The sequence below is a fragment of the Nyctereutes procyonoides genome, unplaced genomic scaffold, assembly GCF_905146905.1.
Source record: "Nyctereutes procyonoides isolate TBG_1078 unplaced genomic scaffold, NYPRO_anot_genome, whole genome shotgun sequence".
Lineage (NCBI taxonomy): Eukaryota > Metazoa > Chordata > Mammalia > Carnivora > Canidae > Nyctereutes > Nyctereutes procyonoides.
The window spans coordinates 2,380,526-2,406,234 of NW_026575133.1; the positions used below are offsets into that span (position 1 = coordinate 2,380,526).

At 37.0% G+C, this 25,709-nt stretch overlaps 1 protein-coding gene across 1 annotated transcript in view; it reads right to left on the minus strand.

Annotated features, from left to right (window-relative positions):
* Positions 1-25,709, minus strand: part of TM9SF3 (transmembrane 9 superfamily member 3) — a 65,883-nt gene that overhangs the window by 24,644 nt on the left and 15,530 nt on the right. The window contains exons 3-9 of the mRNA XM_055346189.1: positions 20,383-20,505; positions 16,396-16,556; positions 15,290-15,367; positions 8,724-8,855; positions 7,017-7,183; positions 3,890-3,984; positions 124-254 (exon numbers count right to left, since the gene is read on the minus strand). Coding sequence (XP_055202164.1) covers positions 124-254; positions 3,890-3,984; positions 7,017-7,183; positions 8,724-8,855; positions 15,290-15,367; positions 16,396-16,556; positions 20,383-20,505 — 887 coding nt within the window. The remainder of the gene's footprint in view (positions 1-123; positions 255-3,889; positions 3,985-7,016; positions 7,184-8,723; positions 8,856-15,289; positions 15,368-16,395; positions 16,557-20,382; positions 20,506-25,709) is intronic.

The following is a 25,709-nucleotide window of genomic DNA, read 5'->3' on the forward strand; positions in this document are numbered from 1 at the left end:
GACAGGGACTGACTGCAAATACCAAACCTCTTACTAAGAAAGAGGTACTTCAGAGAGACAGCAGGCCTCAGCTTAGAAAGCTTATTATTTTTCCAGTTTCAAAGTAAGATTCAATCAACTTACCATTGTCCCAAAAGGAATGGCTCTTGAAGCATGGTAATAAATGGCTATAAAATTGATGAAGAAGGCAGTGCCACACACCATAGCTGGGATAAGAAATGCCCCAATAAACATCTGCTTTATCCATCTCCTTCCTGAAAGAAAAAGGAAACCAATGAAAATCAGAGCAGGGTGGGGCATATATATTAATGTTCGTAAGGTACCAAACTGTTATTTATTTAGTACCAAATTATTTATTTAAAATTCTAATGTAAAGATCTCAAAATGTGACATTGTAATAATTGTTTCAGGACAATACCTGATAAAGACCGTCCAGTATGTCTAGTGAAAACATAGCTTTTGAAGTGGGTATACTGGAGCAATGGACTATAGTAAAATAGTCCAATGTTCTATCCCGATTCTGCCACTTTGAACTTTGGTTCTGCCTCCGTGAACTTTGGTAAGTCACTCACCTTTCCAGGCTGCAAGTTGGCCTAGATAGGTGTTTTCAAGCTATTACTTGGAGTTTGGGACATTCCTAGAAGTGCCCATGAAGTCAATTGTGAAGGAAGAGCCCCAAGCCCTGCTTCAACCAGAACAACTCCATTTTCAACAGTTTTACACACTGGAGTTTCATGAAAGCTTTTTTTAAAAAAAAAAAAAAAAGTATAAAACCCCCCTGGTGTAAGTTGTCCCTAAATTTACTTTTAGCTGTAATTATGATTATAAACATATATTTAAATCTATTTGTTTCAAAAGAGAAAATAACAGAGTGTACCTCATGAGCTCTCTCTCATCAATTAGAACTACAGACTTAAAAGTTTCACTATTTCATTTTCTTCCTTTCCTTTTTTTTTTCTTTCTTTCTTTTTAAAAATCTGGGTCTTGAATTCACAACCCTGAGATCAAGACTTGAGCTGAGACCAAGTGTCAACTGATAGAATCACTCAGGCACCCCAGTTTCACTATCTTTGTATCTCTCTGTATTGCCAAAATTCTGTACAGTGATCATCTGTTATTTAAATAATCAAAGGAAACTGTAAATTTTAAACTATGTAACCAAAAATTCTAAATCATGTTCATACTGATCAGGAGAGCAACAAAGAGCTATTTTCTAATACAGCAGAGTATATGAGCAAGAGCAGTACCAAGGAAACATCTACATATTGCTCAGACACAAAATATACAGATTTCAAACTGCATAACTATTAAAATTCAACCCCACAACCAGAAGAGAGACCTAAACAGGAAGTGCAATAGGCAAAAGGAGCAATACCCTAACTTCTGTTTTGTTCTATGTAAGGTGCTTTTTAAACATGGATCTCATAAAATTACTATCCGAAATCTTGACATTTCTACAGAAAGACTCCTTGATTTGCAACTTTCACCTCTATTTTATTTCTTTCTCAGTTCAAAGTTTTTTTTGCCACAAAAAAAGGTGGCAACTGTAATATTATTTTTCCTATTTAATTCTATTTCCTAGCACTCTCTTTTCCTATGCTTTTTATTATCTTCTCAGATTCAGACATGTATTCATAAATTCTATGTTCAATTCTATTTACTCCTTTTCCCTCCAACAGTCGAAAAGAATCACACATTCCACTGGATACAATTAGTAGTGCAAGCTCTGCATTGTGCCTCCTGCTGCTCACCATACCCTTGGAGATTTTGGTCAAGTTCCAGGCTACCCCTAACTTCAAATTAGATCTGGAGGATTACCCATAACCTGAAGACAATGTGCAGGCCTTGAGCTTCATTGTAGTTCAAATCCTGAGGTAACTCTGAAAAATTCTTGATTTTCTGGTTGACCTCTTACATTACCCTGGCTTTTAGGGATTGCTCAGACAAAATATGAGGACATGAGCAGACTTTCCCAAGGCACTGTCAATCAGAAAATAATCTTTAAGGGCACGTGGGTGGCTCAGTCAGTTAAGTGTCTAACTCTTAATTTCAGCTTAGGTCATGATCTCAGAGCCCCACTTTGCAATGGGCCTGAAGCCTGCATAAGATTCTCTCTCTCTCCTCCCCCTGCCCCTCCTCCCAACATCTCCCCCCACCTGTGAGTTCTTTCTCTCAAAAAAAAAAAAGAGTTTAGTAAAGTTTGGCTGGGTATTCTTAACTTGCAATCAAACTAAAAGCAAATTTATGTCCAAGTATAAATAAATTTCCTGTTTTAAATAATTTGTTTCTGGGATCCCTGGGTGGCTCAGCAGTTTAGCGCCTGCCTTCAGCCTGGGCCGTGGTTCTGGCATCCCAGGATTGAATCCTGCATTGGGCTCCCTGCATGGAGCCTGCTTTTCCCTCTGCCTATGTCTCTCTGCCTCTCTCTCTTTCTGTGTCTCTCATGAATAAATAAATAAAATCTTTAAAAATAAATAAAAAAATAGTTTCTGCGGTGGAGACTTTTCTAGAGGTCATAGCCTAACTAGTTTCCAAGTTAAATTCAAAGCAGAAGTTAACTTAGGCATTCTAATTTCCTAAGGATGGTGGCCCTGTAGAAGACTTGTTTCCCATAATACTGAAGGTAAAATATAGACACTGAACAAATAACTAAAATAATTAGGAATCCACAATAATATTCCTTCAGGCAATCCAAAGAATTGTTTATACTGAAGGTACAGAAGACCTTCAGTCTAGTAGGACCAATAAAAAAAGCAATAGTAAACCAGGATGTCCTGGAGGAATCCTAATGATCCTATGTATGCTCTGAGTGCAATAATCTGTAAGTCTAGTTGACTAAAAGACAGGATTCCTTAACACTGACATTGCTTAGGATGAGTTGGGAAAAATCACATGAGAAAGTCTGTATTTTCAGAATATAATTTTAGGGTCTTTCAACAACCCTTGATTCATAAACTGAAATATGAAATATTCATATTCATTAATTGAAATATTTAGTACTTTTCTACCCCATTACAGGGAAAACAAAAAAACTTAAAGACCCTCCAATGCCATAAAAAAACACCAAGGAGCAGTACCTTGGTATCATCTATGTATCCCCCATCATTTCAGATCACAATAGTAAAGAAGCAAGGGGGTATTTAAGATGAAGTGCTCTTAGCAAAAGATTGTGACACAGAGTAAGAGAACCTCTGAGCAAGGTACTTTGACAAATATTGAAGAATCAATAGAAATAAATAGCTCTCCTTCCTATTCTCTTTCCAGTCCAGACACTTTATCCATAAGCCATAAAACATGCCTTTTTATTCAGCTATAATGCCTGTGTGTGGAGGCCTCCCGTGGAGCACATCTAAGGAGTAAGGTACCTCAAAGCAAAGTAATATTAATAACTTAAATATACTTTCCTGTATGTTCCTCAGGACAAACTTTACAATGGACAATGGAGATAATCCATTAATTATTCATAATTTTCAGGGATCCCTGGGTGGCGCAGCGGTTTGGCGCCTGCCTTTGGCCCAGGGCGCGATCCTGGAGACCCGGGATCGAATCCCACATCGGGCTCCCGGTGCATGGAGCCTGCTTCTCCCTCTGCCTATGTCTCTGCCTCTCTCTCTCTCTCTCTCTCTGTGTGACATCATAAATAAATAAAAAAAAAAAAAATTAAAAAAAAAAAAATTAAAAAAAAAAAATTATTCATAATTTTCAGAAATAAAATGCAAGGATTACATAAAAGCAAGATAGACCACATACAGGTCTGGTGGAGATTATGTGAAATAGAATAACCAAGTATTTTACAATGGCTGTACTGTCCATTTTAAACTCCAAATACCTCATAGTAAAATATTAGAATCTATAATTAAAAATATGAAGTCATAACTTATTAAGTTACCTCCTTGTCTGGCATACAGACTTCCTCCAAAATAACCATTCACTGGAGATGTAGCAGCATAGACAAATATGGCTGTACTGAGCATTGATCCCCTCCTAAAAAGGCGAAACATATGTGATAAGTTAAAGCCAACAATTTAAAGAAAATATCATAGAGTCTATCACATTAACATTAGTTGAATTTCAAAGATAAATTTAACAAGAACACAAAAAATATCATCCTGGACTATAAAGGCTCTCAAGAGACTACCTGGTGAATAAATTTCTAGTTAAAACTGTATAGGCTGATACTAATTTTTTTAATCTGCAGTTAAATTTCATAATATATTCTAAATAAATATTTCACATTTCTTTGGCAAAAATATTAGAAGCTGGCACTCAAATTGTTTTGCAACCCTGTAACCGATCACATCATATGGATAAGGATATTCATGTGTTAAGAAAAATAATTAGAATATTCCTCTTTATAATTTAATTGCTTAAGTTCTTGGCCACTGATAGAAATAAAAAATAAAATGGAAGTAATATAATCTATATTAGAGCTATTACTTTAAATGGTATAATACTGAAACCTTTCCTATTTCGTTTTCCTTATACTATTACAAAAATTATTTTTTAAAAATCCATAAAGTATAATTTTTGTAATGAGTTATGTGGGTTTGAGTTTTGTTGATTTGTCCACAAATCAACATTAACCTGAATTAACAATTTTTCTTTTTTTTATTTTTAAGAGAGGAAGAGAGAAGGGAGGGGAGGGGCAGAGGCAGAGGGAGAGAGAAAATTATAAGCAGGCTCCATACCCAGGACAAAGCTGGATGTGGGGCTCCATCTCATGACCCTGAGATCATGACCTGAGCTGAAATCAAAGGTAGACGTGTAACCAACTGAGCCACACAGGCACCCAACAGATCAACAATTTCTAATCTCTTCTTCCACTAATAATATCTAGAGAATTCAGACCAGCTCTCCTGTTGAATAAAGCTGAACAAAATATTTTTTTTTAAGATTTTATTTATTTATTCATGAGAGACACACAGAGAGAGAGGCAGAGACATAGGCAGAGGGAGAAGCAGGCTCCATGCAGGGAGCCCGATGTGGGACTCGATCCCGAGCTCCAGGATCACGCCCTGAACCAAAGGCAGACACCCAACCACTGAGCCACCCAGGTGTCGCTGAACAAAATATTTTAAATGCCTAGCTGCAAAGAGAAATATTAAGATGATAAAAGATACTATCTTTTGCCGTAATACAGAAATGTACTTAAACCACTAACAATATACACTATTTTGAAATTTACCATAACTAGGAAGGTAAAATAAAGTCTGTATAGAACACATAACCTTCTCTGTTTGAGTTAAGGAATATTCACTTCAAGAGAATTTATAAGAATATCACACTAGGGATCCCTGGGTGGCGCAGCGGTTTGGCGCCTGCCTTTGGCCCAGGGCGCGATCCTGGAGACCCGGGATCGAATCCCACGTTGGGCTCCTGGTGCATGGAGCCTGCTTCTCCCTCTGCCTGTGTCTCTGCCTCTCTCTCTCTATCTGTGTGTGACTATCATAAATTAAAAAAAAAATTAAAAAAAAAAAAAAAGAATATCACACTAATGTGTGTACTAGGGAGATATGCAATTTTCATAAATTAACCGCCTTCCAGGTAATTATTATATTTCACTGTACACATATGTAGAATCAAAGATATCATATAGTCTTAAATATGTAGCACTCCTCTGCCTAAGCACCTATGTTCAACTTCTTAAAGTAGATGAAATGAATAAAAATTACAGTATTCAATTTCCATCAATACATAGGTAAATATAAATGTGGTAGTAATAAACATGTCATTCCCAAGTTTCAAAGATAGTGGGTCTCAGGGCAATTAGCTGACTCAGTCACTAGAACAGGGGACTCTGGATCTGAGGGTCATGAGTTTGAGCCCCACACTGGTTAGAGCTTACTTTAAAAAAAAAAAATTAAAGGATTGTGGGTCTCAAAGTTTTTTAAATCAAAATTTGTTTTTTCAACAACTCAAGTAAACACTCCAAGTACTAACTTCTCCCTTTAAGATTATCATTAAAAAATCTAATCATTCTCTATAACTGGGTTATGTGAAGATTGACACATGCCTACCCGTGCTGAAAACTGAAAGGCTGCTTTAGTCTAACACCAGTCTATTACCAGTCAGAAGCTTCTAAGTAGAGAGGGTTCAAAAGGATTGCTCACATGACAGAGTCCAAAATGCCTACCAGGGATTTAAGCTTGCAATTCTCAGAGGCTTTACGTTAAATGAAGTATCAGTCACAGTTTTAAAAATCAGATATACCCTTCATCTGTTTGTTCATAAATATTCTATGGACATTTCCCACCCAAAACACACCATCTTCAACTACACTGAAAGATCTGCTGACATAGGGAACTGGCCTCCTGGTTCCTCTCTCTGAAACTTGAGGTGACAGACATTTAAGGAGTTGCTTATATTTATCAACTCATCACTGTCCACCCAAAGTTACAGAGCAGCAGTATTTTTCCAGACTTACCTACAGCTTCTCTCATACTATGCCTTCTCAGGAGTTAATATCTCACTCACAGGCATCCACACTGATACTGATTCTCTAAATATTTTTTCTTTACTGAATGCTATGGTCATCACCAACACAAAATAATGTTCATGTGTTACATTACTTGCCTTTTATGTTTTATAATCATTCCGACTATGGAGCGGGTCTTAATGTCATGTACAGGGTTTTTCATTTTCTCACTACGTATTTTTATTATCTCTATTTTCATTTCCATAGCAGAGCAAATTATAAAGATGAAACTGGATCTTCAGCTTTCAAAAAATGCCTATTCATTTTGTCAAACAGCACTTGTAAGTAAGTAACTCTGCTCATACCTCTAACGGAACATAAACTTTGTAGCCAACCAAAATGTTCAGTAAGGCTAGTAAGTTTTAGCATGGAACAGAAAAATATACTTCTAGCTAAGGATTACTGTCCATTATTTAATTTACCTGCAATAATAACATTTATGTTATTTAAATTCTAAGGCAAGTGAAATAAGCAAATTGAATTATGACTGACTTAAAATGTTTAAGAACAAGTAAAAACAAAGTTAAATACATGTACTTACTCTGTATATAAATCTTCTATCATTGCCACAATAATAACTATAAGAGACACAGCAAATATCTGACATCCAGAACCAATGAGAGAAGAAAATATCAGTGGGTGACTTGATGGTCTAAATACATCTCCATGCACCTGCTTCCATCCATACTCATCTCCTAGGTCTCTATCCTATATACATATAATTAGAGAGAAAAGAAAATCATACGGAATGAAATTAAAATACATAAAGTAGGTGAAAAATTACAATTCCAGTTACAAGTTCTCTCCCTCCAGACTTGTAGCTATTTAAAAGGGGTTCAAAATATCTAGAAGACATTTCAAATTTAAAATAATCACTACCTTAATAATTTATAATGTTAGGGATGCCTGAATGGCTCAGTGGTTGAGCATCTGCCTTTGGCTCAGGTCATGATCCCAGGATCCTGGGATTGAGTTCTGCACTGGGCTCCCGCAGGGAGCCTACTTCTCCCTCTGCCTATGTCCCTGCCTCTCTCTCTGTGTCTCTCATGAATAAATAAAATCTTTAAAAATATTTATAATGCTAAAGTTACAATATAAATGGCATTTACTAATAAGGTTCAGGAAGGTAGCTCCCAGTTATGCTGAGAATACCAATGAATGGAAAAATAAAAGAAATGGTCAAAATGAGAGAAGAGCACACTGGCTCTCTGAACATTGCTATTCTTGCCATTTACATCACACCTGTGGCGCATAGATAATGAGGGGCCGGGTGAAGAACAAAGAGAGAAAAAAGATTAAAACCAGTCCTAGATGCCTTAAAATGCAGAAATGTCCTTTACAGCTTAGAATATAAGAAAATATATAAGGAAAATATCAAATGGTTAAATGCTACTTATTAAATATTATTTAACTGTCTATACCACTTTTTAAAAAGGATGCAATTTTTCCTTTTCAACCTGAATAACAAGTATCTAAAACAGTAGTTCTTAAGAAATATCAGTCCCTTAAGATAATCTGGCTTTTTAGGGGTTGGGGGGGATCCTGGTCAGATATGTTTGAGAAGCACCAAATATTTTATCTAATCTGTGATACTTCACAATGCACATTAGCATATTAAATTTTAATCTGTTTAACTCTTTTCCAAACTGACTTAATGATGGAGTATATCTATAGAGAATAGCCATTAATATTCTATAGAACACACTTTTGCTCATTAACAACATTGTTGCTTAATACAATAAAAGAATTTAGAAAACAAACGTCCCCTCTGAACCAACTAAACTAAATTAAACCTTTTTTTATGCAGTATTTAACAGTATTAGAAAAATGTCAATACAGGTCTAGAACTTCGTTGCTGAAGTTCTCGATCAAAAGCTCTGAAAACAAAGTTTGTTTCGGAAGTCTGACACATTCTTATTTGGTGCAAAACTTAAGCGTGAAGAAGAGGCTATTTGTACTGTTTATCTCATTTAAGGTGAACATTCATATGTTTTGCTGAAAAAAACATTAATACACCTGATTATGGAGCAGGTAATCAGAGCATGTAAAAACACTAATGTATTAGATTATGGGGCATGTAATCACAGCAGGTAAAAACATTAATATATTTGAGTAGAGACCCCTCAGGGAGTTTTACACCTTTCAAAAACCAGAAAATTCTGAATTCTGAAACTCATGTGACCTACATTCCAACATTCAAAATAACACCGAGTTAAATCATTTTTATAAACATAAAATGTTTGCTTACCATATCATCCATTTCTTCTTCTTTACTGTACCGGGCATAATCTTTTCTTAGAGTTCTCATTAAGATCATTGAAACTAAGCCCACCAAGAAGATAACCATCATGAAAGAATTGAAAATTGAAAACCAATGAATCTAAAATAACAGAAAATAAAATATTACCAACATTAAGTATCAGTCACAAAATTCACACGTTTCATGATGACAACAGCATGGTAGTGCAAAAAAAAAAAAAGTTATTTAAAACTTTTACATAAAAATCCAAACTTAAGACACACTGGGGTGAGTATTCACTATGCAAAGAGACTGGTTTTCTTCACGGTAAACTTCAGATACATTAAAAACATGATACTGTATATGTAGATTTTCATAATCAATTTTACTGTACAAATAAAAAGTACAGCTTTGGCATTACACAGAAAAAACACGGGATCTGGAGTCAAACACGCCTGGGTTTTAACCCAAAATCTATCAAATTCTAGCTATGCGACCCAAGCTTTCTTATAACAGAAAGGAAGGTAATAATACTATCCTGATCTGTATGACTTATGAACATGTATAAAAAGTATGATACCATGTCTGGCACAGAGCAGCAAATATTCAATAAATGTTAGTTCCCTTCCCTCTAACTGAGCAACAACCTAAAATCCTCCTTAAAATACAAAAGACTGAACCATCATGGTTGACTGTCATGGATGTAGGCTACCCTCCAGAAATGATATGCTTCACTTGCTTCCAGTTCATCCTCTCCATCCTGCCAACATCCTTATTCACTCCCTTCTAAATGAGTTATCTATGGTACAAAGAACAATGAGGTACCCCACCGTGTCCCAATGTTCCCAAGGCTTTTGACTTTGATTTCACTCACACGTATGTCGCAGAATTATGTCCAGATTCTGATTTATAATCACAAAGTAAGCACACTGTATCTCTGAGGGCAGAACTCAGTGCATCGGACTTCAAATTTCTTTATATTTTAATTCCCAAACGTTCCTGAAGGATAGTTCCAAAATTTCTCTTCTCTAACCAAGGCCCCAATTTCATTTATTTTTCTGCATTTTCTTCCTAGCCTTTCATTCTTTCTGTCAATCTCCTAGAAGTTATTCCCCTCTTTTTTTTTTTAAGGTTTTATTTATTTATTCATGAGAGACAAAGAAAGAGAGGCAGAGACATAGGCAGAGGCAGAAGCAGACTCACTGCAGGGAGCCTGATGCGGGACTCAACCCTGAGACCCCGGAATCATGACCTGAGACAAAGGCAGACGCTCAACCAATGAGCCACCCAGGTGCCCCAGTTGTTCCCCTTTTAAATCAATCTTTCAACTAGGGTCTACATCTCTTTCATTCCTTGAGGTGCTTTCCCCCTCTCACTCTGCACCCCTAAATTCGTACCTTTCTTCGGCATCAGCTATCACCAAAAGGCCCCATCTACAACACTATCTGCTCCCTGGGGTAGTTATATAGCTCAAATAAGGTAATAAATGTAAAGCATATGGCTTAGTGCCTAGCTCATGGTAAAACACTAAAAAAAAAACTTATAAGTCATTTTTATTAATATCTTTTAAAGTGTTTGCATGATCTTTTATCCCCTTATTCTTCCTATTTTCTTATCTCCCTCCTTTCAATGCCAATACTTTTCAAATGAGGAAACAATACCTTCTACTTCTTCCCCTACTTACTCCTAAAAATGATACAATCTCACTTTGCCCCACACATTTTCTCCCAAAGGCCTGCAATGAACTTTTAAACTGATTCAGCAGTCAATTATCTGCCCATCGTCCTTGCTCTCCTGCCACATCTGACCTCTACCGCCACTACACCATCCTGTGCGACAGGCTGTTGCTTCTCTTTCATCTTCGATGCCTTCTCCTCCCACCCTGTGTGAACTTTTCCAAAAGTGCCAATCTAGGTCCTCTATGGTGACTTCTTCAGACTCAGAACTTCTAACTAGTGTTCCACTGATGATGGAACATCTTCTACACACTCAACCCCCAACCCCTGTCCTGCTCCAAATCTCTAGCCCTCTTGCTCATTCATGTTTCACACTTGTGCTAAGTATGATTGTTTCCACTTGAATGTCTTTCTGGAATTTCAGACTTAGACCGCTCTAAAGTAAACTCATCATCTTCTGCCTCACATATAACACTTTCCTGATTTCTAATTGCTGCTAATGGTACTAACATTTGGCTTTGAAAATTTAGAATTCTCTCTGGCTCTTCCTTCTCCTTAATCCTTCCTATTTAATAATTACTAAGCTTTTGTTTTCCTTCAATAGGTTTCTATCAATCCCATCCCCTCCACTCCCACATCATCACCTCACACCCTGAGGCAGCCTTAACAGCCTCCTACTTAGCCTTCTTTATTTTCAGTCCCTGTCCTTCCTTCCTATCTAGCTTATATAAAAGTTACCCACAAATCTTTCTGAAACATGTTCATAGATCACTTCTCTATTCTAAAACTTATAGCGACATTCCTTATTTTTTTCACATATCAAATCTAAACTATTTTCCCTAATATTCTGTACCCTCTGTGATATGGCTACTTCACCTTATCTAGCCAACCTTTCTTTCCACTGTTGCCTATATTCCAGTAGGGCTTTCCTTCTTCAGTGACCCACAAGTACAGCACTCCCATTTCTACCAGCATCCTTCTCATAATTTCTTTCACATGGGATCTACTATCTACCTCTATAAATTCCATCTACTATTTAAAGCCCAAATCGAAAACCTTCTCTCTCCTCCATAAAACCTCTCATCTATGTATTCCATTATTTACAGATGCACTCCTGCTCTGAACTTCTACAGCTACATACATGAAGGATGTACTGTCTTGTAGAATTAGGACAGATTTTAACCTGGGCTAATGTGCTAGGTATGTCCACTACTAGGATGAGGGGCAGTCCTGGCTATTACCCACCCTGAGGCTTCAGGCAAGGGACAAACTCTGTGGCTCTCCCTGAAAAACAATTGCCTCTACATCTTCATAAAATCATTTTTTCCCTTCATTTCATAATTTATTTATTGAATACCTACTGAAATTACAAAGAAAATAATGAATGCATTTTGCAATATTTGCAAAAGGGTTATAGAAGATTTAAGTTTACCATTGAAGTATCATTCAAGATTTATAAAAGCAGTCTATAATTATAAACACAGACTTTTCCAAAGATTTGATTTTGTTCCCACCCTGAGAAATTAATGACCCAAAAAAGGACAAGAGAAAAAATACGTATGTTTCATAACTTCTGTTGATTTATCAAATTTTTGAAGAGAAAAGAAGTTTTACATAGTTACTATTTAGTAGGAAGAAAGATCCACCTAAAATGCAAAACTTTCTATCAAAGCTCCCTGCTGTTTTCTAAGATATAAACTTTATTTTTTTTTAAGATATAAACTTTAAACCCATATCCATTATATGCACTACCATTAACCTGACATTTTATAATATCCTTTTATTTCCAAAAATCACAAAATGCTGTTATGATTTTGAAATTATTATAGCAAAGGAAATATTTCTTAAAAATAATAAAGAACCAGATGTCACAAAGGGGTTACTAATCCTATGAACTGCTGACTCGAGCACCCCCTAGTGTTGCTAACCGTAAAGCAGCACTGCAGGCTCATCACAAATTTTAGAACACTGGAGAGAAATTTACAACCAGAGGGGTGCCACTTACTAAGCACCTCTATGTGTCAAACACTGACCTAAGTGCTTTATAGAGCACTATCAAATGGACTGTCACAACACTGCACAGTATTACAATCCCTGCTTCACTACTGAAGAGACAGAAGCTGAGGAGCTGAGTAATGTGACCACAGTTATGGTTGGTGGCAGAGACAGAGTAACATGTCCAGCTCAAGTTCTTAAACCTGGGTTTAGAGTCACTGCATTAGAAATAATCCCTATTGTTATACAGTAGACCCTACCTGCCTATTTAAGGAACATGCTGCAGTATTTCTCTTCCCTCTTTGCTACACTGTCAGTTTTGCACTTGCTGTTGAACCCATCCACATATAAACATCTTTCTTACATCTCAAAATAAAAATCTGACTCCATTCTTCCTACTGAATACACCATTTCTTTCTCCGTTAAGCTGCCAGACTTGCAGCCTCCAATTCCTCTCCTCCATGCTCTTATGCCAACTCTGTTCAGACTCTGCCCCACCACTACTCCAAAACTTCTCTTGTTAAGTTTATCAATGACTCCAAATGAATCCAACACTTTCACCTGACTGACCCAGCAGCAACAATCCAGAACTAAGCTCTCTCCTCCATGATACACTTTCTTTGTTTGGCTTACCACACAAGCATTTCCTCCCTACCTTACTGGTATCTCCTTAGAACCTTAAAGCTGGTTTCTCCTACTCCCCCTAATCTTTTCTTATTGCCCCCAGGGCTCAGTCTTTGGTCCTCTTCTATTTTTACATACTCTTCCTTGGTAATTACATCAAATTACATACCATCTATATGCAAAATCTGTATCTCTAGCCCAGACTTTTCTCCTGAACCCCAGACTGATATACTGAACTAGATGGTTAAGTATCTCCATTCAGATGTCTTATGACACTTCAAAACCAACAGGTCCCAAACTCTACTCTAATCTTCCCCTCCACACCTCCAAATACACTTTCTGTCCCAGCAATGGCAGCTTCATCCAACAGTTGCTTAGGCTGAAAACCATAGAGTTCTTGTCAATCTTTCTTTATCTTCCCATTCATCAGGATATCCAACTGGCTCTCTCCTTCACAATATGCTCACAATCTGACACCTTCTCACCAGCTGCCCCCCTACACCTTGGTCTGAGCCATCTTCAAATTCTCACTGCATTGCTGCAATACCCTCTTGTCTCCCTGCTTCTCCCCTTCCCCCACATGGCCTCTTTTCAACAGAATAACTTGAATGATCCTTTTAAAACAGAAGTCAGATTTGTCATTACCCCATGAAAACACTACCATACCCCTTCTTTGCAATTCAAAGTCTCCACAGCAGCCATGGGTGATCTGGCTCCTGCTACTTTCTGACTTCATCTACTACTCCTCCCCTTATTCTGCACCAGCCACCTGGCCTCCTGGCTATTCCTCAAGCACACTGAACACATTCCCACCAAACAGGCTTTTCAAAAGTGTTGCCCCTGACTGGAATACTCTTCCTCACCCCCCCCCCATATATCCATATTCCTTATTTCCATCAATTCCTTCAAGTTTTTACCCAAAAGTCCATCTCAGAGACTTATCCTGAGCACCATATTCAAATTGCAACTAGCCTCGCCTGTGGCACTCTTGCTCCACTGCTTTTTCTTCTTGGACGTATCTTTGAACACACCATACCCTTAACTTACTATGTCTATTACATGTCTCCCCTTACCAGAAGGGTAAGCTCCAACAGGGCACAGATCTTTGACTTTTGCTTGACACCTAGCAGGTGTTCAACTAGTAACGGCTGAAAGGAGAAATATGGTACATTGCTCTACTAGTGAAATGCCAAATGGCAGCCTTTCCCCAAGTTATCAATAACCAATGGCACGAGAAACAAGGCAGGCTCAGGTGTTCCACTAGGAAGTGTCAGCTGAGAGACCTCGTATTTTTGAATATTCTCTAAGTTATTTGTGCCTATCCCTCAACCATGTACAAGACTGCGTGAACACTACATCTAAAAAGAACACACTGGGTGTAGGGAAAGTAGAGGCTAGGGAGGAAATTTTGGCTCCAGGAGTAATATGACCCAGAGAAGATCAAAAGTAGTGACAGGTTCTGGTGAAGTCTGACAGCAATGATACAAATTTTAGACCACAAAAACTTAGATTACCTCAGAATTCCAGTCTAAAAGATAAGATCAAAAGACAGAAGAGACCAGGAAGAAAGTCAGATGAATATATACATCCTTTATGCCCTGTTGTCCTTTCAACTCCATCCTTGAAGGAGGGAAACATTAAAATAAAACCTATTTTTTCCTATAAAAAAAAAACAAAGCTATCACCTGTACAAAATCAGCAACAATGCTCTATCTTGTATCTGCTGAGCTCTATCTTGTATCTGCTGGTGGGGAGTGGGGACATTTCTTCCCAGTCTTGATGTTCTACCAGTAAGTTTCTGATTTCACTCCATTCTCATCCCTTCCTAGCTAAAGGATGTACACATTCTGCTCTGTTTCTCCACACGTTAAGTTTCCCAAGGGCAAGTGCTCATACACAGAAGCTTGAAATACTCCAGCACTGAGTGCAAGAAGTCGGTCTAATTCTGAGTTTCAATATTAAGAAGCCCACCTGTCCACAGATACATCACATTTTTCAATATTGGCCTCATTAATAATAAAAATGATATTCTGCCTTTTGGTTTGTTATATCTTTCCTCGTGTCACTCAAAATCAGTTTAAAGCACTGGCATGACGAGGGGGCTTTTGACTGCTCCTCTAAAACTTTCTATGACCCTAGCACTCTAAGCTCATATGTGAAATCACCACTAGCCCAATTTTTTAACTCCCCAGCCTTCACACAGTGCCCTGCATATGGCAGATGCTGTTTTTTAACTGACTAAGCAGAAAATGAATGTCTTCAAATACACAATTTACCTACCCTGTGTTGAAAAAAGGATGGATCAAGATATTTGTCAAATCGATCTTCAAATTTCACATCTGATTTTTTCCATTTCACCTTAAAAAAAAAAACTTTTCACTTAAAAATAAAGGCCAGTAAACTAATTAATAAGCTAATAACAAAACTCTGAGCGAAATTAGAAAAGATTTACACACTTAGAATGAGAAGCTAGAGAAATGGTGATAAGTTATTGCCAACTTGAGAAGCTGAAACACATACGATAAAAACGTAACCAATTTTCCTCTCTGTATATTAACAAAACTTTCAACTTTACTTAGAGGAATCATTTCAGTTTTCAAGGACTATTAACTATTCCTGACTTATATACTCTTACCTGATAACTGTGGAAAGAACTGAATTGCCCTAGGCAAATTAGAGTAAGAACCCGTCCATCTTTGACTTTAGATTATATTAGTTTTATTACAATAATCAAACTTCGTTATAAGTTCAGTTAAGTAAATATCATTTGCACTAGATATATATGCATAAGCTTAAAAAAAACTTTCAAAAACTGGCTACTAGCAATGGACTCATTCTGTTTATCAGGGAAAAAACTGACAGAGAGAGAGGCTACCTACAGATTTTTCTTCTTTCCACTATTTTTAATCCTAATGGAACAGAATTAACTTGACAGTTTCAAAGAGCTCTGACAAGCTCTTAACTCTACAAGAGTATCTTATTCCAACTGATAAAAAGCAAAACATGGTAATAATAAACTATACCCATCCAGCAATTTTCAATACAGCATCATCTCTATCTGCAATAGAAAAAAGGAAAGAGAAGCAACAAGGTATACTGCAATCTAAAAATGAACCCATGAAAATACATGGTTGGCTTAGCTCTAATTGCTCAGTTATAATGGCTAACTTTGCTGTAGCCAATGGTAAGTCTTGCAAATGCATAACTGTATCTAATACAGACCTGAAGCAAATCTCCCTGCTTTTAGGAGGTTTACTTACATTAAGGAAATACAGTTTTAATAATATTCTGTTGCACCCTATTTTCATTTAATAAAAAAAAAACACTTAATTTTTGCTATTAGGTCACAAATACTTCTTCTATATACAATTATTTTAAATACTTACTGAATATGACATCTGGATTTTAGTATTGGGAACGAGTTTCACCTTTCCTTCACTAGTTAGATTAACATCAACAATTCGATTTCCATTAAAACCTATTTCGAGTTTTTTGTAGGTCCAAAGATAGTAATCTTCTCCATTTTCATCGGCTTCGCCAACAATACCTAAAAACAAGTAACACTTTATACAAGGTAATATCACTTCATGTTCAAAATATGGTAGAAGCTAAAAGCCCATTAAAAAGTTTTTATACAAAGGATAGTGGAAGGGGAGGTGGGTGAGGAGAGGGGGTGAATGGGTGATGGGCACTGAGGGGGGCACTTGATGGGATGAGCACTGGGTGTTACACTATATGTTGGCAAATCTAACTCCAATAAAAAAATATACAAAAAAATAAAAATAAATAAATAAATTTATAAACAAGCAATATTATTATTATTATTTATGGTTAGAAAAGAGCAAAAGTATAGGCTGGACTCTTTAACTACTTGGCAAACATAAACCATGCTCACACCATGAACAGCTCAGCATAATCTATCGCTAATTCGATCCTCAAAGTTCATGTTTTCTCATGAGTTTCACCTTCATTGTAATAATTATCACCTTATGTGTGTATTCTTCCTAATACCTGAAAATTTCAGGGAAGTACGGTCACCATCTGGCACAGTCATTCAGTTAGTACTGGTCAAACTAAAATCAAAACCCAAAGTCTCCAGAGGCCCAGTCCAATACTTTCTCTAATAACCTAAGATCTACACATTCCTAAGCAAGCTGCACATATGTGTACCGGTACCAGAACTTAAAATGCCTGCTCCTTATGATTCAAGTACTGGACCTATCCTTGGGAAAACATCAAAACGAAAGGAATATTGAAAATAAATGTTAATGAGGCACTAGTTTAAAATGATCATTTTGTTTTGGGTTTTTTCTTTTTTTTTTTTTTAATAATTTGTCAGTTTTTATTTTTTTTTTTTATTTATTTTTTTTTAATTTTTATTTATGATAGTCTCACACACACACACACAGAGAGAGAGAGGCAGAGACATAGGCAGAGGGAGAAGCAGGCTCCATGCACCGGGAGCCTGATGTGGGATTCGATCCCGGGTCTCCAGGATCGCGTCCTGGGCCAAAGGCAGGCGCCAAACCGCTGCGCCACCCAGGGATCCCCTGTTTTGGGTTTTTTCTTAAGATTTTTAATTATTCATATGAGAGCGAGTGAGCATGGAGGGGTTGGTGAGAGGGAGGAGCAGGGAGTCTAATACAGGGCTTAGGTGGGATCCTGGGATCATAACCTGAGCACAGGCAGACACTTAATCAACTGAGCCACCCAGGTACCCTAAGATGATCATTTTGTTCCCAATCTGAGGCACTGAAAGAAGACCCAAACAGTGTCAGGACAACAGGTGGTACCTGAGGATCTACTCTTATGCCCTCATACTGACAGCTACTTATCTGATGCTCCCTACCCAAACCTATATATTTCCCAAGAGCCTTTATACTAAAAGTGACTTTTTAGGGCCTTCCCTCTATGGTCAATGCATCTCATTAAAGTATTGGAGGGAAAAAAAAGATCATTTCTTATTAAGGATTATTTGCTTATTAACCAAAGTTCTCTCAAACTGATACAAATTCAAGGAATACAGTTTCATTGTGTTTGGGATTGCAGAGAGATAATGAAATTCTTCTGATAACTAATTCCATCAAGGTTTATTTACCTATCTACAATGAAAATTCTGGGGGTAAAGACACAATTACATCAAATAAGAAGCTATTTTCTAATGGACTTTTAAAAGATACGGAAACATTTACCTCAAAAAAGGTCAAATAAGAATTTTTTTCTGACGAGAATTCCCATAGTTCAGACATTCTTGGACATCCAAATGTACTGTCCTAAACATGGTAGACCCTAGAATCCTACGGCTATAAAAGATTTATTTTAGGGCAGGAAAGCACAGTTGCCATGTTGACCCATAGAAATGACTGAAAAAAGACTAATAAGGTTCCAGACAAGAAACCCAAAAGCAATGGAAAAGAACATGAGAGGGATCCCTGGGTGGCGCAGCGGTTTGGCGCCTGCCTTTGGCCCAGGGCGTGATCCTGGAGACCCGGGATCGAATCCCACGTCGGGCTCCCGGTGCATGGAGCCTGCTTCTCCCTCTGCCTGTGTCTCTGTCTCTCTCTCTCTCTGTGACTATCATAAATAAATAAAAAAAATTAAAAAAAAAAAAAAGAAAAGAACATGAGAGAAAACTGCTTTCTCACCAAAAAAAGAAGAAACCTTAACTAATGGGTTCTCCTGAACTACAGGCTCAGAAATCTTGAGTGAATATTCAGCACATCTTCTTGTTACCCTCAGAACTGATCACAAAAATGTCTGTGTTAATGTAATACTAATTATAGTCATTTATATGAAATGCCTACTATCTACACCTAATTAACATGCAACAGAGTAGCAGTGATGCATACAATTATATCTTGAGATTGACTTTCTTAAAAATTTCATCTTAGTACTACATTAAACTCTGATCTGATATGTTCATTATTTCGGTTTGCTGCTCACAAATATAGTAGTCTGCTAACAATTTTAAGAATTAGAATATTCATTATATATAAGAACAGGTGTCCAAAGGGAGGGGAAAAAAAAACCTAAGAGAATAATATGATCAAACATGCTGGCAATGATAGTTGGCTGTGCTTTGCATCTAAAATAATTTAATCAGATTCCTAACAAGTTCACCATCTTCATGCAGCCAAACCAGCTATGGGACTCTCCCTACCCAGTCATTAGTACACATCTGGCAGAGCTCTGTGCCTTGCAAGCTGTTACCCATATGAGATACAAAAGGACTAAGAGCAGCTGTGGTCCCAAATGCCCTGCCAGTTGCAATAAGTACACAACTACTCAGGTTTCTTCCCCCTCTTTAGAATATTCACTTATTTTATACTGATGTGCTATACACTAACTCACTTCAACAGTATATAGATGTGAATTCCTTCATGTAATATTGTTCTCCTGCAAGCTACATGTAAATATATCCTTTAAAAAAAACAACTAAAATAATTTAATCAAGTCCACACAAAGTTTGGATTTTTTTTAAGATTCTGTTTATATTAAAAAATTTTTTTAAATAAAGATTTTATTTATTTATTCATGAGAGTATAATGATTACTGCAGAGAATAATGTGTCTCTGCACAGAGAGAGGCAGAGACATAAACAGAGGGAGAAGCAGGCTCCATGCAGGAAGCCTGATGTGGGACTTGATCCTGGAACTCCAGGATCATGCCCTGGGCCAAAGGCGGATACTCAACCACTGAACCATCCAGGCGCCCCAAATTTGGATTCTGCATAGGTTTGTACTGGCTAAGCCATAGCTCTTCTCCATTAATAGAGATAAGAGCTAAAACATTAAAAATTTCTAGGGATGCCTGAATGACTCAGTCAGTAGAGCACATGACTCTAGATGCTGGGGTTGTTAAGTCTGACCCCTTGCTGGATGTAGAAATTATTTAAAAATAAAAATATTTAAAAAAATTTTTTAAACATATGCTGTTTTGGAAAATAACATAGGAACAAGTGAAACAAGTAATTCAAGAGGCTGTGTTATCTAAAAACCATACTATCAGTTCCACATGAAAGAAAGCCAAAATAAAACGCCAAAATACTATTTAGTTCCTTTGATTGTATTTGATAGAATAACCCAAAATAAGATATGAGAAAAATGGGGACAGGGAGGATATTCCAAATTATTCAAAATACCTTTTAATTCTTCGAATTCTTTGAAAAGTTATATTTTAGGGAGTTTCATATAAGGTTTGCAACGTTAAAACTGCTTCAAGTAACAGGGGACCATAAAATTGGTATTAAAATCATTCTGTGGAAAACATATTAACTGATTCAGTGTACAATCAAATCACCTTAAAAGTCATTACATAAGTCATGCTTATTATGCAAATATTCCCAAACTTTAAATATAACATACAATACCTACCCCATATTGGTAAGTCATCTATGTACATCTGGTACCAGTAGTGATTTTTGATAGCATACACAAATGCATCTCTCTTCTCTTTATCTAAGTCAATTTCACAGTAAGTGGCTGGCATCACATCCTCTGCATAAGATAAAAATTGCAAATTAGCATACTGGTTTATAAAATAGTTATAGGAAAAATAATAAAAGAAAAAGTCAACATTTCCTGAAGTTAAAGTCTGTATTCATTAATAGTTGAATCTGGGTGATAAGTATATGAGAGTTCAGTATATAATTCTTTCCTTTTTTATGTATGTTTTAAGATTTTATTCAAAATAAAAGAATTTAACTATCTTCATTTTCAATGATTATCACATTACACGAAGAAATTATCCTTTTTGTAAAGAAAATTATATAAGAACATTTACAAAATAATCTTTAAATGAATAATTTGGTTTAAAAAACAAAAATTAAAAAAGCTTAAAACACGTAAGAAAGTTTTCATTGAACATATACAAAACTTAAAAATATGATCCTCAAGAGAGCAACTTCTAGCTAAAAGACCTCTGAGATAAACATTCATTTTAACATTCTTGGAAATACAAGTGACTAGAGGCCAGAGATTCTCTGAGGAATCCCAGTGACTATTCATAATTAGGAAGATTAAAATACAAACCTCTATCTAGCAGGTGTCACTGTTCATAAATTACCCAAAGGCCCCCTAGAGATGAGTCATTTTTACTCTTGACTGCTTTCAAAAATATGCTACCACAATATTGTTCAGATGGTCTCTGACCTATAAACCTTTCAAAAATGTGCTTTCAAACTGTGCTTATAAATAAGTACTAGGCATGCAATGTATAACATGATGACTATAGCTAACACTACCACATGATATATAGGAAGGTCTTTAAGAGTAAATCCTAAGAATTCTCATCACAAGGAAGAACTTCTTGTCTTCCTTCTTTCTTCTCTTTTTTTTTTTTTTTTGGTTTTATTTATTTGACAGAGAATGAGAGACAGAGACAGAGATTACCAGCAGGCAGAGCAGCAGGGAGAGGGGAGGAGGAGAGATAAGGGGTGGGGGACGGGAAGAAGAGGAGGAGGAGGAGGAGAGGGAGGAGGCTCCCCACTGAGCAGAGCCCATTGTGGAGCCAGATCCCAGGACCCTGGAATCATGACCTGAGCTGAAGGCAGATGTTTAACCATGTGAGCCACCCAGGCATCCCCCTTCTTTTCTTTCTATTTGTGGTAATCACAAATTTTCACAATATGTGAAATCAAACCATCATGCTGCTGTATGCCTTAAGCTTATACAGTGATATATATATGTCATTATTTCTCAACAAAACTGGGGGAAAAAGTGCTTATGGTCATTGGTTTCCAAATAAAACCCAAAAAACCTACAAACACTCTAGATGTCCACTGAAATTATTAAATTGTTTTTGAATATTACTTAGGCAATTAGAATAAAAGAGATATCTTTAGGGCAGCCCCAGTGGCTCAGCGGTTTAGCGCCGCCTTTGGCCCAGGGCCTGATCCTGGAGACCCAGGATCGAGTCCCACGTCGGGCTCCCTGCATGGAGCCTGCTTCTCCCTCTGCCTGTGTCTCTGCCTCTCTCTCTCTCTCTCTCTCTCTCTCTCTGTGTGTGTGTGTGTGTCTCCCATGAATGAATAAAATCTTTAAAAAATAAAATAAAATAAAAAATAAATAAAAATAGAGAGATATCTTTATAACAACAAAAAGCACAAAAAAAGTTTAAGTTCTCCTGTACTGTATTATTGGTTTTTTAGAATTTGAAATACAATTCCCCCAAGAAATAATATTAAATTTCTTAAATGTTAATTAAAACTTCTCAAACATAAATTGTAGCTGAACCATAATTATTGGCCAGCTACAATATTATGGTTTCCAGGAGAAATAGCAACCTGAGTTAGAACTCCAGACACTAGCAACATGTCTCCCCCATCCTCAACAAAAGAGAAGAGCTTCCCCTTATTGTAAGTCAGCTCAGAGTGGGTACCCCAAAACCACAACACTCAAGATGGCAGGAAAACACAGAAGTCCCATAAAGGAGGGATAGAGAAATACTCTCAAAATAGAAGATAACTGCTTTCTTGTCTCCAACAACAATGGCTCCCATAGAGATTTCCTTTCTATCAAGGCCCTTTTGGGGAGTGAGGAATTTAGGATTTTCAAAATGGCAAAAACTGAGGCTAAGCAGAGAAGGGAGGGACAGTGAGGCCATGTAGTGCCTATAAAGGGTTCCTCCAGCAGAAGCTAGATCTCGTAGCAAGAGGTCCCCATATGGGATTTCCACAGAGTGTGATAATGCACAAAGGGCAGCAGGCAACTACAGCAACCATGGGATAAAGAGAACCACAGAAACATCCAGGCTTGGGTAGTAGCAACAAAGGGCTATGGGAGACCTCATAGCAAAATACTGCAAAGCCACCAAACTTCTTGCTGTTAAAATCAGACATTCACTGACAATCACCATTAACAGTGTGGTAGTTACATGTATGAAATTCTGAGATATACAATATGGCATTGACCTGCATAAAGCTTTTAAGATTCCTCACAGTATGTACTGTAGTTCAGCTCTCTTGCCCATCCATCATCCTCTCTCCCTTTACTCGAGTCAAATTCAATTACCTGCTGTTCCCACACATCTCGGCCTCTGAGCTTTTTCTGCCTATGCTGTAAAGTCCACCACAAATGTACATCCTAAAACATTTCCCATTCCACTACCCTCTCCTCCACAGAGTAATCCTTGATTCTGCACCCCTCAACACCTCTCAAACCCCACAGCCTCTCCCTTTCTCTGAAAGTCTATGGCTTTCTCTACATACCTCCCTATGGTACCTAGGTCTATACCACTTAAACCTCATAACCTCATACCAGTGTCTTAGCTCCTCAAAAAGACCATCAGACCTTGAGACCTATGTCTATATAGATTACATCCTTTTTACCCCCAGTTATGCCTATTTCAGTACCCTGCACAGAACAGGCACTAAACAAATAAAAAAAACTTAGCAAATTTTAAGAGCATGATTTCCCATTTATTTGGCAAAGGAAAACACAAAGTATATTATAGTATACACATATACAAGCACCTGTGTATGATTAGGGGACATGCATGCATGTATGCATGTGTGTGTATGAGAAAATGCCAATATAAACAAATGAAATTCTTCAGCAGAGTTATCTCAGAATGATTCACAAAGAGGTCTTGAAGAATATCTTTCACTGATGTAAAATCTAGTAAAGAAACATGGTCAGGGCAGCCCGGGTAGCTCAGCGGTTTAGCACCGCCTTCAGCCCAGGGCCTGATCCTGGGGACCGGGGATCGAGTCCCACGTCAGGCTCTCTGCGTGGAGCCTGCTCCTCCCTCTGCCTGTGTCTCTCTCTGCCTCTCTCTCTCTCTCTCTCTCTCTCTCTCTCTCTCTCTCTGTCTCGTCTGTGTCTCTCATGAATAAATAAATAAAATCTTCAACAACAAAAAAAAAGAAACATGGTCAAAGGGAAAACCTATCTTTATGGCAGGCTGTAAAAAGGACCTTGGTTGATCATATTTTAATGAAATTCCTCTTGCAGGCATATGGGCAAATACAAACATCACAAATAATTGAAGAGTATGGTTGTTCAACTAAAATAGCACTTCTCTCAGGAGTGAGCCGCTCTAAAGATAACTAATGTAATGTGCCTGAATATACCAATTCATTATTCAGCATTCTATAGAACTAGAAAATGATCTGAAAAAAACACTGTAAATCACTGCTTTAAAATTATAAAAGGGTGTATCTTTCTCAGATGAAATACACACCTATGAATTCTAAAGAGGATACAATTAAGATTTCACCAATGTAAATACATTACCTGGGGGGGAAAAATAAAACCAAAGGTATATAACGACAACTGTTAATACTGATTTTCAACCAGAAAGCAAGAGTAGAGTAGATCCTGGAAACTACCTACCAATGAGTCACCAATCCACAACAATACTCCAGACTAATAACTGGATAGTGAAAACAATGAAAAAAACAAGTGAAATTATAGTGGTAATAATTTGAGTTCTCTAAGAACATACCATGCCTAGTGTTTTTAGCCTTCTCTTTTGATAGCATTACCAAGGTGGAAATCACAAATGCTCTACTTCACTTCAAAAGTAGTTGGCAGTTTTTCATAAAGTCACTATACAAAAATTTATAAAGAAATAGGCAGAAACCTGAGTTTTAGTTTGGGTTCTACTATTTATTAGCTATGTGAATAAAAGCAAGTCATTTAACCTCTATGAGCCTCAGATCCCTCAGCTTTAAAACAGAGATAATTATCTATGCTATCTCCTTCCAAGAGTTGTCTTAAGGATTAAAAGGGTCAATATATTCACAGACAGTATTAAGTTGCCTTGGGCTATACATACCTTTAAGAATCCAAAGAAAGTAATATCTCCTTTGCCCCTCAAAAATTGCACATCCACACAAAACTAAGTGTATAATTTCAGAGAACCCATGGACCCCTGAAGCCATAGCTTCTGGTTCAACTTTATACATCCAGAGCCTACCATGGTGCTGGAAAGCAGTAAACACTCAAAAACTCCTGAATGAAAAAAAAAATGGACTGGAAAATCTGATACAGTGATTTTAATCAAGCAATATAAACCAACCTATCTGCAATTTAAGCTGTACAATTTTTTTTAGATGACTAGAAACATGTATCTAGGCAACATGCATCAAAAACTGCCTTAAAAAGGTTTACATCTTTTGATTCAATAATTCCATTTCCAAGAATTTATACTAATAAAAGACTCAGACACATTAAAATATGTATGTGCTAGGATAGCCAAACATGTTATTTTCAATAGGAAAAAAAAGCAAGGAAGGAAGGGAGGAAAAAAGGAAGGAAGGAAGGAAAATAATCAGAATATCTTATAATTAGGAAACAGGGAAAATTACAATATTCAGGTTATACAATATGATATATACACATTTTTTAATTTTTTTAATTTTTATTTATTTATGATAGTCACACAGAGAGAGAGAGAGAGAGAGAGAGGCAGAGACACAGGCAGAGGGAGAAGCAGGCTCCATGCACCAGAAGCCTGATGTGGGATTCGATCCCGGGTCTCCAGGATTGGGCCCTGGGCCAAAGGCAGGCGCCAAACCACTGCGCCACCCAGGGATCCCCCATTTTTTATTTTATAAACAAATTTTTTTTAAATTAACAATATGAAGACAGGCTCATAATGTTTTAAAAAGAGTAAAAACTAATTAATACATAACTTATAAGAGTAAGTACTAAACACTATATGTTACATAAATTTTTTGAAATCACATATATAATAA